The 17,087-nt window shown below is 49.3% G+C and overlaps 1 protein-coding gene across 1 annotated transcript; it reads left to right on the forward strand.

Annotated features, from left to right (window-relative positions):
- The first annotated feature begins 5,506 nt into the window (after positions 1–5,506).
- Positions 5,507–14,079, forward strand: LTBR (lymphotoxin beta receptor). The gene is made up of 10 exons (XM_040234958.1): positions 5,507–5,862; positions 5,981–6,077; positions 6,331–6,456; positions 6,547–6,699; positions 7,070–7,166; positions 7,299–7,390; positions 10,632–10,739; positions 11,053–11,078; positions 11,776–12,004; positions 12,299–14,079. Exons 1-10 carry the CDS (start codon positions 5,746–5,748, stop codon positions 12,538–12,540), a joined length of 1,287 nt encoding a protein of 428 aa, XP_040090892.1. The 5' UTR covers positions 5,507–5,745; the 3' UTR covers positions 12,541–14,079.
- The last annotated feature ends 3,008 nt before the right edge of the window (positions 14,080–17,087 follow it).

Below are 17,087 nucleotides of genomic sequence, written 5' to 3' on the forward strand. Positions count from 1 at the left end.
AAAAACAAAAACTAATTTGCAAACATACATGCACCCCAAGGTTCATAGCAGCACTGTTTACAGTAAGCAAGACACGGAAACAACCCAAGTGCCCATCAACAGACAATTGGTTTAATAAGATGTGGTACATGTGTGTGTTGTGTGTGTATACATGTAAATATATATACGTGAATATTGAAAGTGAAAGTGAAGTTGCTCAGTCGTGTCCGACTCTTTGCGACCCCCTGGACTGTAGCCTATCAGGCTTCTCCATCCATGGGATTTTCCAGGCAAGAGTGCTGGAGTGGATTGCCATTTCCTTCTCCAGGGGATCTTCCCGACCCAGGAATCAAACCTGGGTCTCCCGCATTGCAGGCAGACACTTTACTGTCTGAGCCACCAGGGAAGCCCATATGTGAATATTACTCAGCCATAAAAAAGAGTGAAATACTGCCATTTGCAGTAACTTGAGTGGACATAGAGGAGATCATACTAAGTGAAATAAGACAGAGGAAGGTAAATAATATCAGTTCAGTTCAGTTCATTTCAATCGCTCCGTCATGTCTGACTTTTTACAACCCCATGGATTGCAGCACTCCTGGCCTCCCTGTCCATCACCAACTCCCAGGGTTTACTCAAACTCATGTCCATTGAGTCAGTGATGCCATCCAGCCATCTCATCCTTTGTCGTCCCCTTCTCCTCCCTCCTTCAATCTTTCCCAGCATTAGGGTCTTTTCAAATGAGTCAGCTCTTCACATCAGGTGGCCAAAGTATTGGAATTTCAGCTTTAGCATCAGTCCTTCCAAAGAATATTCAGGACTGATCTCCTTTAGGATGGACTGTTGGATCTCCTTGCAGTCCAAGGGACTCTCAAGAGTCTTCTCCAACACCACAGTTCAAAAGCATCAATTCTTCAGTGCTCAGCTTTCTTTATAGTCCAACTCTCATATCCATACATGACTACCGGAAAAACCATAGCTTTAACTAGATGGACCTTTGTTGACAAAGTAATGTCTCTGCTTTTCAATATGCTGTCTAGGTTGGTCATAACTTTTCTTCCAAGGAGTAAGCATCTTTTAATTTCATGGCTGCAATCACCATCTGCAGTGATTTTGGAGACCAAAACAATGAAGTATGTCACTGTTTCCACTGTCTCCCCATCTATTTGCCATGAAGTGATATTTTGGCCACCTGATGCGAAGAGCTGACTCATTTGAAAAGACCCTGATGCTGGGAAAGATTGAAAGCAGGAGGAGAAGGGGACAACAGAGGATGAGACGGTTGGATGGCATCACCGACTCCATGGACATGGGTTTGGGTGAACTCCGGGAGTTGGTGATGGGACAGGGAGGCCTGCTGCAGTTCATGGGGTCACAAAGAGTCGGACTGAGTGACTGAAATAAACTGAACTGAACTGAACTGATGGGACCAGATTCTATGATCTTCGTTTTCTGAATGTTGAGCTTTAAGCCAACTTTTTCACTCTCCTCTTTCACTTTCATCAAGAGGCCCTTTAGTTCTTCTTCACTTTCTCCCATAAGGGTGGTGTCATCTGCATATCTGAGGTTATTGATATTTCTCCTGGCAATCTTGATTCCAGCTTGTGCTTCATCCAGCCCAGTGTTTCATGATGTACTCTGCATAGAAGCTAAATAAGCAGGGTGACAATATACAGCCTTGATGTCCTCCTTTTCCTATTTGGAACCAGTCTGTTGTTCCATGTCCAGTTCTAACTGTTGCTTCCTGACCTGCATATAGGTTTCTCAAGAGGCAGGTCAGGTGGTCTGGTATTCCCATCTCTTTCAGAATTTTCCACAGTTTATTGTGATCCACACAGTCAAAAGCTTTGGCATAGTCAATAAAGCAGAAATAGATGTTTTTCTGGAACTCCCTTTCTTTTTCCATGATCCAACGGATTTTGGCAATTTGATTTCTGGTTCCTGTGCCTTTTCTAAATCCAGCTTGAACATCTGGAATTTCATAGTTCATGTACTGTTGAAGCCTGGCTTGGAGAATTTTGAGCATTACTTTACTAGCATGTGGGATGAGTGCAATTGTGCGGTAGTCTGAACATTCTTTGGCATTGCCTTTCTTAGGGATTGGAATGAAAACTTACTTTTTCCAGTCCTGTGGCCGCTGCTAGGTTTCCCAAATTTGCTGGCATATTGAGTGCAACACGTTCACAGCATCATCTTTTAGGATTTGAAATAGCTCAACTGGAATTCCATCACCTCCCCTAGCTTTGTTCATAGTGATGCTTTCTAAGGCCCACTTGACTTCACATTCCAGCATGTCTGGCTCTAGGTGAGTGATCACACCATTGTGATTATCTGGGTCGTGAAGACCTTTTTTGTATAGTTCTTCTGTGTATTTTTACCACCTCTTCTTAATATCTTCAGCTTCTGTTAGGTCTATACCATTTCTGTCCTTTATCAAGTCCATCTTTGCATGGAATATTCCCTTGGTATCTCTAATTTTCTTGAAGAGATCTCTAGTCTTTCCTATTCTGTTGTTTTCCTCTATTTCTTTGCATTTATCACTGAAGAAGGCTTTCTTATCTCTCCTTGCTATTCTTTGGAACTCTGCATTCAAATGGGTATATCTTCCCTTTTCTCCTTTGCCTTTCACTTCTCTTCTTTTCACAGCTATTTGTAAGGCTTCCTCAGACAACCATTTTGCCTTTTTGCATTTCCTTTTCTTGGGGATGGTCTTGATCCTTGCCTCCTGTACAATGTCACGAACCTCTGTCCATAATTCTTTAGGTACTCTGTCTATCAGATCTAGGCCCTTGAATCTATTCCTCACTTTCACTGTGTAATCATAAGGGATTTGATTTAGGTCATACCTGAATGGTCTAGTAGTTTTCCCACTTTCTTCAATTTAAGTCTGAACTTGGCAATAAGGAGTTCATGATCTGAGCCACAGTCAGCTCCTGGTCTTGTTTTTGCTGACTGTATAAAGCTTCTCCATCTTTGGCTGCAAAGAATATAATCAATCTGATTTCAGTATTGACCATCTGGTGATGTCCATGTGTAGAATCTTCTCTTGTGTTATTGAAAGAGGGTGTTTGCTATGACCAGTGCGCTCTCCTGGCAAAACTCTATTAGCCTTTGCCCTGCTTCATTCTGTATTCTAAGGCCAAATTTTCCTGTCACTCCAGGTATTTCTTCACTTCCTACTTTTGCAAATAACATATGATATCACAAATGTGGAATCTAAAAAATAATACAAATGATTCTATATACAAAATAGGAATAAACTCACAGGCATAGAAAACAAACTTATGGTTGCCAAGAGGGAAAGATAGCAAGGAGTGATAAATTAGGGGTATGGGATTAACAGATACACACTACTACATATAAAATAGATAAACAGCAAGGGCCTACTGTATCTTATAGTAACCTGTAATGGGAAAGAATCTGAGAAAATAACTTTGCTGTACACCTGAAACTGGCCTTCCTTGGTGGCTCAGCAGTAAGGAATCCACCTGCCAATGCAGGAGACTTAGGTTCAATCCCTGGGTTGGGATGATCCCCTGGAGAAGGATATGGCAACCCACTTCAGTGTTCCTACCTGGGAAATCCTACTGACAGAGGAACCTAGCAGGCTACAGTCTATGGAGTCGTAAAAGAGTTGGAAATAACTTAGCAACTAAATAACAACACCTGAAGCTAATACAATATTATAAATAAACTAAACTTCAATTTTTATAAATGTCTAAAAAACAGAAAAATGGATCTAAAGTCAAAACGCACATAGACCTTTCTGCATTTAATTGCTCCAGTCCCAGACTCCATTTCCTTGACCTAAGCAGTGCACGCCCATTCTGACACTTCTTCCCCACCCCGGGGCAGCCCAGGACATTCCCTGGAAGAATACGAGTCCTGGGCCTGTACTAGGAGAGGAGAAAGGTGTCTAAATCTCAGGCAGGCCAGTTCACTCTTTTGTGATTCCCCTGACCCCTCAGGTGCACCCCTGCCCAGGGCTCCCCTGCTTCTCCACCAGGAGCCTGTCCAGCCAGTCAGACCAACCAGGGTAAGGATGTATGCCCAGCAAGTCAACCCCTCATGCCTGGAGGGGCTCCCCTGAGTCATGAGGAGGCAGTTGCTGGACTGAGCTAGGGCCCAGACATCTGGAGCCCAGACTCTAGGCTTGCTTTGCCATGGACTGGCTAGGTAACATGGGCAAGTCATCATCAACATTGACATTGACATTGAAGTCACTCAATCATGTCCGACTCTTTGCGACCCCATGGACTGTAGCCTACCAGGCTCCTCCGTCCATGGAATTTTCCAGCCAAGAGTACTGGAGTGGGTTGCCATTTCCTTCTCCAGGAGATCTTCACAACCCAGGGATCGAACCTGGGTCTTCCGAATTGTAGGCAGACGCATCATCAAATTAGTCCATCAATATTTACTGGACACGTGGTCCATACCGGACTCTGTGCGAAGCTCCCAGAACCCAGACTTGCAGTTTCAGGGCAGGCTGTTGCCAAGCACAAAAGGCCAGTGGCTGGTGGATGATAAGCAGCGGGTCACAGGGTGGGATCTGGGTGGAGTGGCTGTGCAGCCCAGGGTGGGGTGCCTCCCCAAGCCCAGGTGACCCTCAGTGACAGGTGGGAGTTAGCCAGGAGCACAGAAACGTGGAAACCAGACTCCCTGGCATGGGCCGGGGAGGGCAAGGATGCCTTAATGAATTGCAAGGAAATGGTAGGAAAAAACAGGGCAGGGGCCAGACCAAGCCCTCCTGAAATCCTGCTCTCTTTTACATGGTATCCTGGCCTCAGCGTCCTCATCCTTAAGGTGAGAGGCCAGGACAGACGGGCTGTCAGCTCAGGGATCCGAAGGCTCTAAGATGAGGTCTTAGGCCTGAGGGTGGTGGTTGTCCAGCCCCGGCCTGGCCACCCTGACCACGGGAACTCAGTCTTCACGTCCCTGCATTCTCTGAGGACATGGAGGTTGCGGGGGAGGGCAGGGGCTGCTGTACCCTCTAGAGTGTCTCCTAGGTGACCTGTGCCCACTGCTCTGTGGGTTGGGTTGACTCAGGGGAGGGGCAGGGGGGTGGGGCAACTCTTATGCAGTTTATGTTAAAAATTCACACAACAGGGCGGTAACCCAGGAGTCCAGTAAGTCTGCCAAGAGGTACTTCTGGTTCCCAGATGCTGGTCTGGCTGGCTGTCCATGGCTCCCAGTGGGTCTCCACACCCTCCAAGTCTGACAGTCCCAAGCCCATCCATTTTTTCAGATCTGGCCAGACACAGCTCTGTCCAGAATTCTATCTGTTCCCGGGTCCGCTTTGCCCCAGCCGGGCTCCCGAGTGCCCATCTGAGGACCGTCCGCTGGCTCCACCACCCCTTTCCCACCAGCCGGCCCAGCCTGGCCTGCGTCCTCTTCTCCAATCAGGCTTGAGGAGAAGGGAGGAGGCCCGGGTTCCGGCCCTGCTGCCCTCACGTGCTTTCCCGGCCGCCCCTCCCGCCCTACGTCGTCGGCCAGCCAAGCCTGTTCCTCTTCCCGATTGCGACAGAGGCCGCCTGGGCTCCAGCGCTCCCTGTCCCCGCCCCGCGCCGGCCGCTCCACTCCCACTTCCTGAGCCCCGGTGCTGGAGCCCCGGAGGCCAGGCCAGGCCCGGCCGTTCCGGCCCCCGGGGCGCGTCCGTCAAGTCCTGTCCCAGCCTCTGGGCTCTGCCACCACTGGCCAGGACGTCCAGGCTCCCACCTCCCTTCAGGCCTCCATCCCTCTGCTAGGCTGGCAGGCTGACTGGCCGCCATGCGCCTGCCGTGGGCCACCTCCCACAGCGGCCTGGCCTGGGGGCTACTCATCCTGGGCATCTGGGGTCTCCTGGCTGAATCCCAACCCCAGCTGGAGAGGGAGGGGCCCATGCAGGTAGGTGGGAGCGGGCTTGGCTAGGGGAGAGGGGTCTGGGCCATCCTCTCTGATGTCCCTCTGCTCCTCCCAGTTGACCCCTGAATAATTCTCCCCCCGATTCCATGTCTTCTTGAAGGGGCTCCCATACCACACAGAGAACCAAAGCTGCGGAGACCAGGAAAAGGAGTACTACGAGTCCAAGCTTCACCTCTGCTGCTCCCGCTGCCCCCCAGGTAAGAGGCCAGGACCAGAGGAAGTCTGGGATGGGGAGGCGGGGTACAGGGGGCTCCAGCCCACCTTGCTGCCTCAGAAAGACACCGGACACCAGCTCCCAGGGAAATCAGCTGGCAGAAACAGAGAGTGAGAGACACTGGCCGGCCATCCGATGTAGGCACCGGGACAGGCCCAGGGTCACGCAGCAAGCAGCAGAGGGCACCATGGGAACCCCAGTCTCCTGACCCTTCTCTTGCCCCGCTCACAACCTAGGCACGCACATCTCCACCAAATGTAGCCGCCGCCAGAACACCGTCTGTGCCACGTGCCCCGAGAAGTCGTACAATGAGCACTGGAACCATCTCTCCTTCTGCCAGCTGTGCCGCCCCTGTGACAAGAGTGAGTGGGGTGTTCCGGGGTGGGGGCGGGGGGCTGGGATGTCCTGGAGCGCCGCCCCTGTGCCGAGCACCCCCCTCATCACCCCTGCAGTGCTGGGCTTCGTGGAGCTCATGCCCTGCACTAGCAACCGCAAGACCCAGTGTCACTGCCAGCCGGGGATGTACTGCGTCTTTTGGAACTCTGAGTGTGAGCACTGTGAGCCGCTCTCCGACTGCCCGCCTGGCACTGAGGCCGAGCTCAAAGGTCAGAGGTCACTGGCAGCAGAGGGTGGGAAGGAGGCTGGGCAGGTGCTCTTGAATGGGTGCCGGGTGCTGTGTCCATGGGGATGCCCCAGGTGGCTAGTACTCTGTGTAATAAAATGCTTCTCCCTCCCTGAGAAAGGCTCACAGATGGAACCTGCAGAGAAATGCACTTGGGACGGTGCAGGGTTTGAGGTCCTCGCAGCACTGAGAGGAAGCTGGGCAATGGGGAGAGAAGGAAAGATGCTGCGGAGTACAGACTGGGGAGGGTGGGTGGGTAGGGGGCCATCCAGTAGGCGTCACAGAAGCCCACAGCTGGACAGAAGCCCCCTGTGCCCACTCACCCTGGCTGCCCCATGCTTCTCTCCTGCCAGATGAAGTCACGGAGGCTAACAGCAACTGTGTCCCCTGTAAAGCTGGACACTTCCAGAACACCTCCTCTCCCACCGCCCGCTGCCAGCCCCACACCAGGTGAGGGTGCCCGGTCTGCATTCCTCCGGCCCTCCCAGCCCCAGCCAGTGACAGCCCACCTCACGCCCAGCTCCACAGACCAGCTCCACTTCCAGCCGGGAGCCCCCCTGAGCTGGGCTCTTTCCTCCACAGGTGTGAGGACCAGGGCCTCGTGGAGGAAGCCCCAGGCACCCCCCAGTCTGACACCAGCTGCAGAAATCCACAAGAGCCCTCCGACATGCCAGGTGAGGAGGGGCCGGGAGCATGGGGAGAGGGCATCTGGGAAAATGCCTTAATTCCATCCATCTAAAAAAAAAAGCGGGGAAATGAGGAACCCTTTCCTCTCAGAGTTGGGACAAGAAGCTCCTCAAAGAAAAACTGGAGTATCCCTGGGCCAGGTTACTTACACACGTGTATGTGTATACACACATATATGTGTATACATGCACTTTTTAAGTTATATGTTCTACGTGTAACTTAAAAGTTATATATAATAGTACGTCTACACAGAGACATAGATAGATGTAACTATAGATATATAGATATAGATATAACTGTACCTGATATCACTGTCATCGTTTTGGACATGCCTCCATCACATAACCCATTTATTGAGCATAACAGGTTACAGCTTCCATCACTAGAGAGAAGATTCCACATTTGATGCTTTCTTGCTCTTTTCTGTGGAATTATTGCTTTCCTTGCCTGAAAGAGGAATCGGCATGCTCGTGCTTAGTCGCTACAGTCGTGTTCCTGTGGACCATAGCCCTCAGGCTTCTCTGTCCAAGGGATTCTTCAGGAGTACTGGAGTGGGTTGCCATGCCCTCTTCCAGGGGATCTTCCCCGTCAAGGGATCAAACTCGCATCTCCTGCATTGCAGGCGGATTCTTTACTGCTGAGCTACTGGGGAAGCCCTATAGAGAATTATAGGATGTTTCTAATGACTATCATTGTTATCAATCAAGGGAAAGTTTATTTCCTTAATTTAAAAAAATGGCTGAGCATTTATAATCATAGCTTCCATTTAATAAGAGCTAGTGCGTCAGACACTCTGTGAACTTGACTTTCACTAACTCATTTAAACCTCATAACGATCCTATGAAATAGTCCTATTATTATCCTTACTGACAGATGAGGAAACCAAGGCCCAGAGAGGTTAGGTAACTTGCCCAAGATCACCCATGTGGTAGTTGGTATCATGAAGACCTGTTCTAGGTCTTTCTTAATCCAAAACCCATGCCATAATACATGCAGACTGTAGAAGATTAGAAAATTCAGATAAACAAAACTAAACTTCACCTACAGACCCATCAGCTGGCATATCCACTCGACATTTTTGAATATATCTTCCCAGACATTTTTCCACACAATAGGAAAAAAAAACATTTTTTCTAAAAGTGGAGTCATTTGAATGTTTGTAACTTAATTTTTCATCCAACTATATCATAATCTTTTCTACATTCTATTATTAATTTTTAACTGTGTATCAAAAATGATTAGCACTTTTTTGCTTTTTTCTTTTGTATTGGTGGAGAAGGCAATGGCACCCCACTCTAGTAGTCTTGCCAGGAAAATCCCATGGATGGAGGAGCCTGGTAGGCTGCAGTCCATGGGGTAGCTAAGAGTTAGACACGACTGAGCGACTTCACTTTCACTTTTCACTTTCATGCATTGGAGAAGGAAATGGCAACCCACTCCAGGGTTCTTGCCTGGAGAATCCCAGGGACAGGGGAGCCTGGTGGGCTGCCGTCTATGGGGTCGCACAGAGTTGGACACGACTGAAGCGACTTAGCAGCAGCAGCAGCACCAGCATTGGTGTATAGCTGATGAGGGCTTCCCTTGTAGCTCAGTTGGCAAAGAATCTGCCTGCAATGCAGGAGACCTGGGTTCAATCTGTGGGCCGGGAAGATTCCCTGGAGGAGGAAATGGCAACCCACACCAATATTCTTGCCTGGAGAATCCCATGGACAGAGGAGCCTGGCAGGCTGCAGTCCATGGGGTCTTAAAGAGTCGGACACGACTGAGCAACTAAACCACCACCACCAGAGCTGATTAACAATGTTGTGATAGTTTCAGGTGTATAGCAGAGGGACTCAGCCATATATATATATATATATATATATCCATTCTCCCCCAAACTGCCCTCCCATCCAGGATGCCACATAACATTGAGCGGAGTTCCATGTGCTATACAGTAGGTCCCTATTGGTTATCCATTCTAAATATAGCCATGAGTACGTGTCCATTCCAAAGTCCCTAACTATCCTTTTCCCCTATCCTTCCCCTGTTGGAAGCACACATCTTTTGGTGCTAATAGGTCTTCATGTCCTTGGCTCTGTAATTCTCAGATTGGTATTTAGATCTGGACTTTCAGAGAGTGCATAAGCTAATCTCTTCATTTTGTGTATGAAAAACACACAACTGAGCAGGAACCCAGGTCTAATTCTTCCCCACACCTCCTACTCTGGACTCACTTAGGCCACAGAATTAGATGGACCACCAAGGGTGAACTCCCAGTGTCTAAATGTCTAGGTCCTCCTGAGTGTCCTCAGGAGCAGGTGACAGAAAAAGTGACAGGCATAGTGGATTCCATGCTGTCAATGGCAGCACAAGGCCCACAGGAAGACAACGGTTGCCCATGGCTGTACACGGACACCTGAGAAGCCCAGCCTCCCCTTCCCTCCCACTCCTGGGAGCTGCCCCAAGCAAGCCAGTGGAGAGTCAGCAGCCCCCCTCATCCAGAAAGCCACAGGCAGAGTTCAGCAGCCAGGACACCGACTCTCACCCCTGTAAACACTCCCATGGCTATAGAAGGACAGGTTCAGCTCCTACTGCTGTATATCTTGCTGTTAGATAGTCAAATCTGCAGAAACACGGCTTTACCCCACAGCCATGTCTGCTCACAACCCCAAGCCCACCCTCCCTTACTGCCTCCCACTCCCATTCCCAGCCCAAGTGCCTGTCCTCAGCCTCACAGGGCTGCCCCTGTGCCGGTGCCCAACCACACTCGCGCCAAACATCTCCATCCGAGGCAGAGTCTCCCCTGGTTCTCCTGGTTCTCGGTGGGGGGTGTCCCCCCGACCCACGTCAGGCTCCATGCCCCTTCTCTGTAACCCAAGGGAAGTTTCTCCAACTCCTCCTTTAGGAACTGCAGTGGGTCTACAAGGGGAAAGAACTTCCCAGGTGGTACAAGTGGTAAAGAATCTGCCTGCCGATGCAGGAGACGTAAAAGACTCCATCCCTGGGTCAAGAAGATCCCCTGGAGGAGGGAATGGCAACCCCCTCCAATATTCTTCCCTGGAAAATCCCATGGACGGAGGAGCCTGGGTTGGAAAGAGTCAGACAGGACTGAGCAGTAGCAGGAGGGGAAGCCTGCTCCCCGTTTCCCATCTGGGTGGCCTGAGAACTGGAGAGCTGCTCCTAATTGCCCCATCCACTCACTCTCTCCTCGGGTCCTCATGCCTCGTCCTGTCTGCTGTCCTCCAGGAACGATGCTAGTGCTGGCCATCCTGCTGCCTCTGGTCTCGTTCCTGCTCCTCACCACCGTCTTCACCTACACCTGGAAGAGCCACCCCTCTCTCTGCAGAAAGCTGGGTAGGAAAGACTCAGAGGCCGGCAGGGATGTCTGCCTGGGACTGTGCCCATCCAGGTGGGGTAGGGGGCCGGAGAGAATATTCAGCTCCCTCAGGGCCAACACTTCTGCCCCTGTCACACCCTCAAGACACCCAGCACTTGTCCCCAACACAGACATCACATCAATCCAGCCCCTTCGTTCTGAGGCTGGAGATAAGGGGAATGACAGACTGATCATTCTGGGGGCCCAGAGTGGGCAGTGCCATATTGTGGGGTGGGGTGTGGAGGGGAAAGCCTGCAGGTCTGAGGCCTGCCGTTTCATTTTCTATTCCAGGATCCCTGCTCAAGAGGCACCCAGAGGTAATGGGGAGGCTAGGGAGGCAGCAAGGAGGGGCAGGGGACAGGTGAACAGGGGTGAGGGGCAGGCAGGAAAAGAATCTGCAGCTTCACCATCCATTTAATCATTCAACTAATAATTTATTGAGCATGCTGTGTGCCAGGCACTATGGAAATAGCAGTGAACAAAGCAAACTCTCTACCCTCCCAGAGTTTCATACCAGTGGAGCAAGGATAAAGTTAGTCGACTATGTATTAGGTGGTGACAACTGTTAAATATAGAGAAGGAAATGGCAACGCACTCCAGTATTCTTGCTTGGAGAATCCCATGGACAGAGGAGCCTGGTGGGCTACAGTCCATGGGGTCGCAAAGAGTCAGACACGACTGAAGCAACTGAGCCCAACTGCTAAATAAAGCATGGTGGGGTGGAAGGGGGAGGGGGACAGTGGCAAGCAATGAAGGTATACTATCTTAGAGTGGACAGAGAGCCTCTGTGGTCAGCTGGTATTTGAGCAGAGAGCTGAAGAAAAGAGGGCCAGACGTCAGGATGTAGCAGGGAAAGTGCTCCAGGAAGAGGGAACGTCAAGTGCAAAGGCCCTGAGGCAGGAAGCTTGATGACGAGGGCATGGAGCTGCCTAGGCATGGGGTTGGGGTGGGAATTAAAGAAAGATGGAGTCTGAAGCCCCCGTCCTTGGCTGGTTCTCGGCCTCTGTCCTGCAGGGAGAGGAATCAAATCCTGCTGATGGAAACTGGGAGCCCCCAAGGTTCAATACACACGTTCCTGACCTGGTAAAGCCACTTCTGCCCACCCCTGGAGACTTGACCCTGGCCTCGGCCGGCATCCCAGCTAACCCGGGTTTGGAGGAAGAGGTGCTCCAACAGCAGAGTCCCCTGAGCCCGGCCAGGGACCTGGATGCTGAGCCCCCAGAACAAGGCCAGGTGGCCCCTGGTGAGAAGAGGGGACAGGGAGGGAGGGTGGGCAGGGGGAGAGCGTGTGAGCCGGGCAGAAAAGAGGAGACTGCAATAGCCAGTGTCCTGACTACAGAGAAGGGACGAGACTGAAAACCAAGAAAACAGGGAATGAACATAGAGCTCAGGAAACCAAAGCGCATGGAGAGGGACAGGGCAGAAAGGGGAGATGGCAGATGGGGCCCTGGGGAAGCCAGAGTCCCATGCTGGCAGCACGCGGGGGCCCCCCTCAACCTTGACCCCTCGCCCCCTCACTCTGCCTTCCTTCCCACAGGCACCAACGGCATTCATGTCACCGGCGGCTCTGTGACGGTCACCGGCAACATCTACATCTACAACGGGCCGGTCCTGGGGGGAGCCCGGGGCCCCGGAGACCCCCCCGCTCCCCCAGAGCCTCCGTACCCCATCCCCGAAGAGGGTGCCCCCCGCCCTCCCGGGCTCTCCATGCCCTACCAGGAGGATGGCAAGGCTTGGCACCTGGCTGAGACAGAGACACTGGGGTCCTACGCCCTCTGACAGAGCCAAGGACCCAAAGCGTCAGCCATGCCGGACGATGTCTGGAGGAGCCAGGAGAAGGGAGGCTGCCCTCCCCGCACAGGCCTGACTGAGGGCCTGGGAAGGGCCCGGAGGGCTGGACCCTGAGGGGCCAGGCCTCAGACATTGCCTCTCTGAGAGCAGGGCCGGCGCTGGCTGGAAACGGCGCCCCGGCGGGACTCTCCAGGCCGCCTGAGCAGGCCCGGGACTCCACTGCAGACTTCCTGCCCACTGGGGCTGCACCGGCTCAGCCTTAGGCACAGACAGGGCACGTGACCCTAACCACTGCCCCCTGGCATCTGAATCCCAAGCCTGGCACGGAACGGAGCCAGCCACGCAATCACTCAAGGACTGGGGTCCCCCTGGCAGAGTCATGGTGCTCAACATCCCCAAGCTTCAGAGGCCCTTTGAGGGCCCGCACTTCAGTGGACGGAGGGAGACCCAACAAGAAGCCGGAGTGACAAGGAGGACCACCCACCCCTCCCCTCCTCGACAGGAAAGCGAGTCTCTCTAACTAAGGGCTTAGGTGGGGTTCAAGGTATAACGGAGTTTTGGATGGGGAGGAAAAAAATTGGTGAGTGTATTTATGAACTGTACCCACATACAAATAAAGAGGAGACTGAGACCTAGGCCCTTGATTTCCTTGGGATTTATAGAGAAACACGATTCCACTGGGGCCATGTCAACGGCACAGGTCAAAACTATGGAATATAAAATGTCATCAACTATAATCCTACGAGGTATTTGTATGAGAGGCTGGTATATGGAATTCAGGTGATGACAGTATTGGACAACAATCTCTGGCAATGTGGCAGACAGTGTTCTCAATGCCATGCAACCTTACCTTATGCACCCCTCACAAAACCCTCAGGAGGCAGGTATGAGGACTATTCCCATTTAACATATGAGGAGACTGAGGCCCAGAGAGGGTAAGTCAGTTGCCCAGTTTAGCTGCACATGGTTGGGATAGGCCCTGTTAGACTGGCTCTAGAGTCCTAGTGGGTAAAAAAGAGAATTTCTCTGAATAGATAAAATGGACTGGTTTTCTCAAATCATCAGACCTCCTCCATACCCTGCAGGCATGAAGTTCTCAGCCGACTCTCAAACCCCCAGGTTCAAAACAAAGTACAAAAGTGTTTGGCAAGGCTTTCCGTTTGGTCTGTTTTGCCGCACTGTGTGACATGCAGCAAACCTCCCTGACCAGGGATCAAACCTATACCCTGCATCGGAAGCATGGAGTCATAGTCCCTGGAACACCAGAGAAGGCCGTATTTGGCAAGGTTGGGGGAAGGGAAAGATCCATACTTTAGACATAAATTGAGAGGCCAAGTTCACATTCTGCTGATAAAGAGATGGAGGCCGGCCTCCTTCAACCAGAAGAAGCACCGTGACTTTTACTTTATTTCTTCTTGTCTTGCAGGCTTACCTCGCTTTATTGTGGGTTTTTTTAAACAAATCGTGGCAACCCTGAGTTATTGATGATGGTTAGCATTTTTTAGCAATAAAGTATTTCTAAATGAAGGCATGTATGCTGGTTTTTAGACATAATGCTGCTGTACATTTAATAGGCTGCAGTACAGTGTACATATAACGTTTAGATGTAGCGAGAAACCCCCTAAAATTCGTGTGACTTGCTTTATTCCAGTGGTCTGGTATCAAACCACAGCATCTCCGAATATGCTTGTATTTTCTTTTCTTCCTCCAAAGAACTCCAGATCTTCTCAGGCTCTCTTGTTGTTTGTAAATGTTTGGGGCCCCAGAATTTATCTACTGTGCTGCCCAGTAGAAACGGTCTTAGCTGGAAAAATTGCGAGCAGAGCTGCTGCAGCTGACGGCTCCTTCCATAAAAGGCCACCCTCTGGGTCTAATGTTATGACTGTTGCTGGGGCCCTTCAAGGTGGGGAAGCTCCAAGGCACACACTCCAGGAGTCTTCTGATCCAACCCAGCGGATGGGTTATTTAAGGTTGACCTTGAAAGTATTAAATCCAACTTCCTTTTTTGAGCAGTAAATAATCTGAGCTGTATTTTTAGACAGAGAATGAAAGCCTCCTGCTCTTGCCATAGGCTAGAGCCAGACATCATGATTCCTTAATCGTTGTTTCAGGGTATTTAGATTTTAAAAAAACTATACTTTTTTTTTTCAACAAAATAAAAGGAGGAAACTTTTTTTAAAGAAATGGTGCCAGGAGTGAGGAGGGAAGTTTCAAGAGGGAGGGAATATATATATATATATATATATATATATATATATATATATACTTATGACTGATTCATATTGTTGTATGACAGAAGCCAGCACAACATTGTAAAGCAGTTATCCAATTAAAATAAAACTTACTGAATAAATCCAGTCCCTTCGCTTCATGGCAAATATATGGGGAAACAATGGAAACAGTGAGAGACTTCATTTTTTTGGTCTCCAAAATCACTGCAGATGGTGACTGCAGCCATGAAATTAAAAGACACTTGCTTCTTGGAAGAAAAGCTATGAACAACCTAGACAGCATATTAAAAAGCAGACACATTATTTTGCCAACAAAGGTCCATCTAGTCAAAGGTATGGTTTTTCCAGTAGTCATGCATGAATGTGAGACTTGAATTATAAAGAAAGCTGAGCACTGAAGAATTGATGCTTTTGAACAGTGATGTTGGAGAAGACTCTTGAGAGTCTCTTGGACTGCAAGGAGATCCAACCAGTCAATCCTAAAGGAAATCAGTCCTGAATATTCATTGGAAGGACTGACGCTGAAGCTGAAATTCCAATACTTTGGCCACCTGATGCAAAGAACTGACTCACTGGAAAAGACCCTGATGCTGGGAAAGATTGACGGCAGGAGGAGAAGGGGTCGACAGAGGATGAAATGGTTGGATGGCATCACCGCCTCGATGGACATGAGTTTGAGCAAGCTCCAGGAGTTGGTGATGGACATGGAAGCCTGGTGTGCTGCAGTCCATGGGGTCGCAAAGAGTCAGACACGACTGATCAACTGAACTGAACTGAATAAATAAAAAGGGAAACATTTCTTCTAAATGTTTTACAGTTTCACTTTTTAAATTTATGCTTATGAGCCTTTTTGTGTGTGTTTAAGTATGAGGTATGTGTTGAAGTATTTGGTCTTTGCATATAAATGTTTAATTATTCCAGCACCATTTGTTAAAAAGACTGTTCTTTCTCCATTGAATTATCTTTGTTTCTTTGTCAGGTCAGTTGATAATATTTGTGCCACTTTATTTCTGGACTCTGCTGGCTCCATTGGCCTGTGTCTATTCTTTTGCTAACATCACAGTCTTGATTTCTGTAGCTTCCTAAGTCTTGAAATTGGGTGATGTAATTTCTCCAATTATTGTTCTTTTTTTAGTCCCTTTCAGTTTCTTTTCCGCATACATTTTAGAATCCACTTGCCAATTTCTTTAAAAAAAAAAAAAACCTGCTGTGATTTTTGAGTGAAGATGATTGACTCTATGATTCAAATTGGGGAGAACTGACATCTTTACAATATTGAGTTTTCCAACCCATAAACATATCTTTCCATTTATTTACATCTTTTTTAATTTCTTTTAACAGTGGTTTGCAGTTTTCAGCATACAGATCCTACACAAGTTTTGTATGCAAGATCTGTACTTTATGGAGAGAGGAAGCTACTATAAATTGTATTTTTAAAATTTCAAATGTTACTTGTATGTCACTGAATATGGAAATATGATTGACTTTTGTATTTTGGCCTTGTATCTTACAACCCTGTTAAACTCACTTCTTAGTTCTAGGAAGCTTTTTGTAGATTAATAAACAGTCATGTTGTCTTCAAAAAAACACAGTTTTCTTTCTTTCTTTCTAACCTGTATGCCTTTTATTTGTTTTCTTCACTTATTACACTGGCGGGGCTTCCTTTGTGGCTCAGCTGGTAAAGAATCTGCCTGCAATGTGTGAGACCTGGGTTCAGTCCCTGGGTTTGGAAGATCCCCTGGAGAAGGAAAGGCTACCCACTTCAGTATTCTTGTCTGGAGAACTTCCATGGGATCGCAAAGAGTCGGACATGACTGAGCGACTTTCACGATTACACTGGCCAGCTTGTATGATATCTTGTATGATATTGAATAGGAGTTCTAGCCACAGACTCCTTACAACAAATTGATGAGATCTGTCAGAGCATTTACACTGAGTGTAGCATTTATAGGACAGATTTTTTTAGGTTTATGGAATAGCTATACTCCAGTATTCTTGTCTGGAAAATCCCATGGACGGAGGAGCCTGGAAGGCTGCAGCCCATGGGGTCGCTGAGGGTTGAGCACGACTGAGTGACTTCACTTTCACTTCTCACTTTCCTGCATTGCAGAAGGAAATGGCAACCCACTCCAGTGTCCTTGCCTGGAGAATCTCAGGGACGGGGGAGCCTGGTGGGCTGCCGTCTATGGGGTCGCATGGAGTCAGACACAAATGAAGTGACTTAGCAGTAGCAGCAGCAGTATACTAACTATGCTATGCATACTTAGTCACTCAGTTGTGTCTGATTCTTTGCAACCCCATGAA

This window comes from Oryx dammah, unplaced genomic scaffold, assembly GCF_014754425.2.
Source record: "Oryx dammah isolate SB20612 unplaced genomic scaffold, SCBI_Odam_1.1 HiC_scaffold_29, whole genome shotgun sequence".
In the NCBI taxonomy this organism is placed as follows: domain Eukaryota; kingdom Metazoa; phylum Chordata; class Mammalia; order Artiodactyla; family Bovidae; genus Oryx; species Oryx dammah.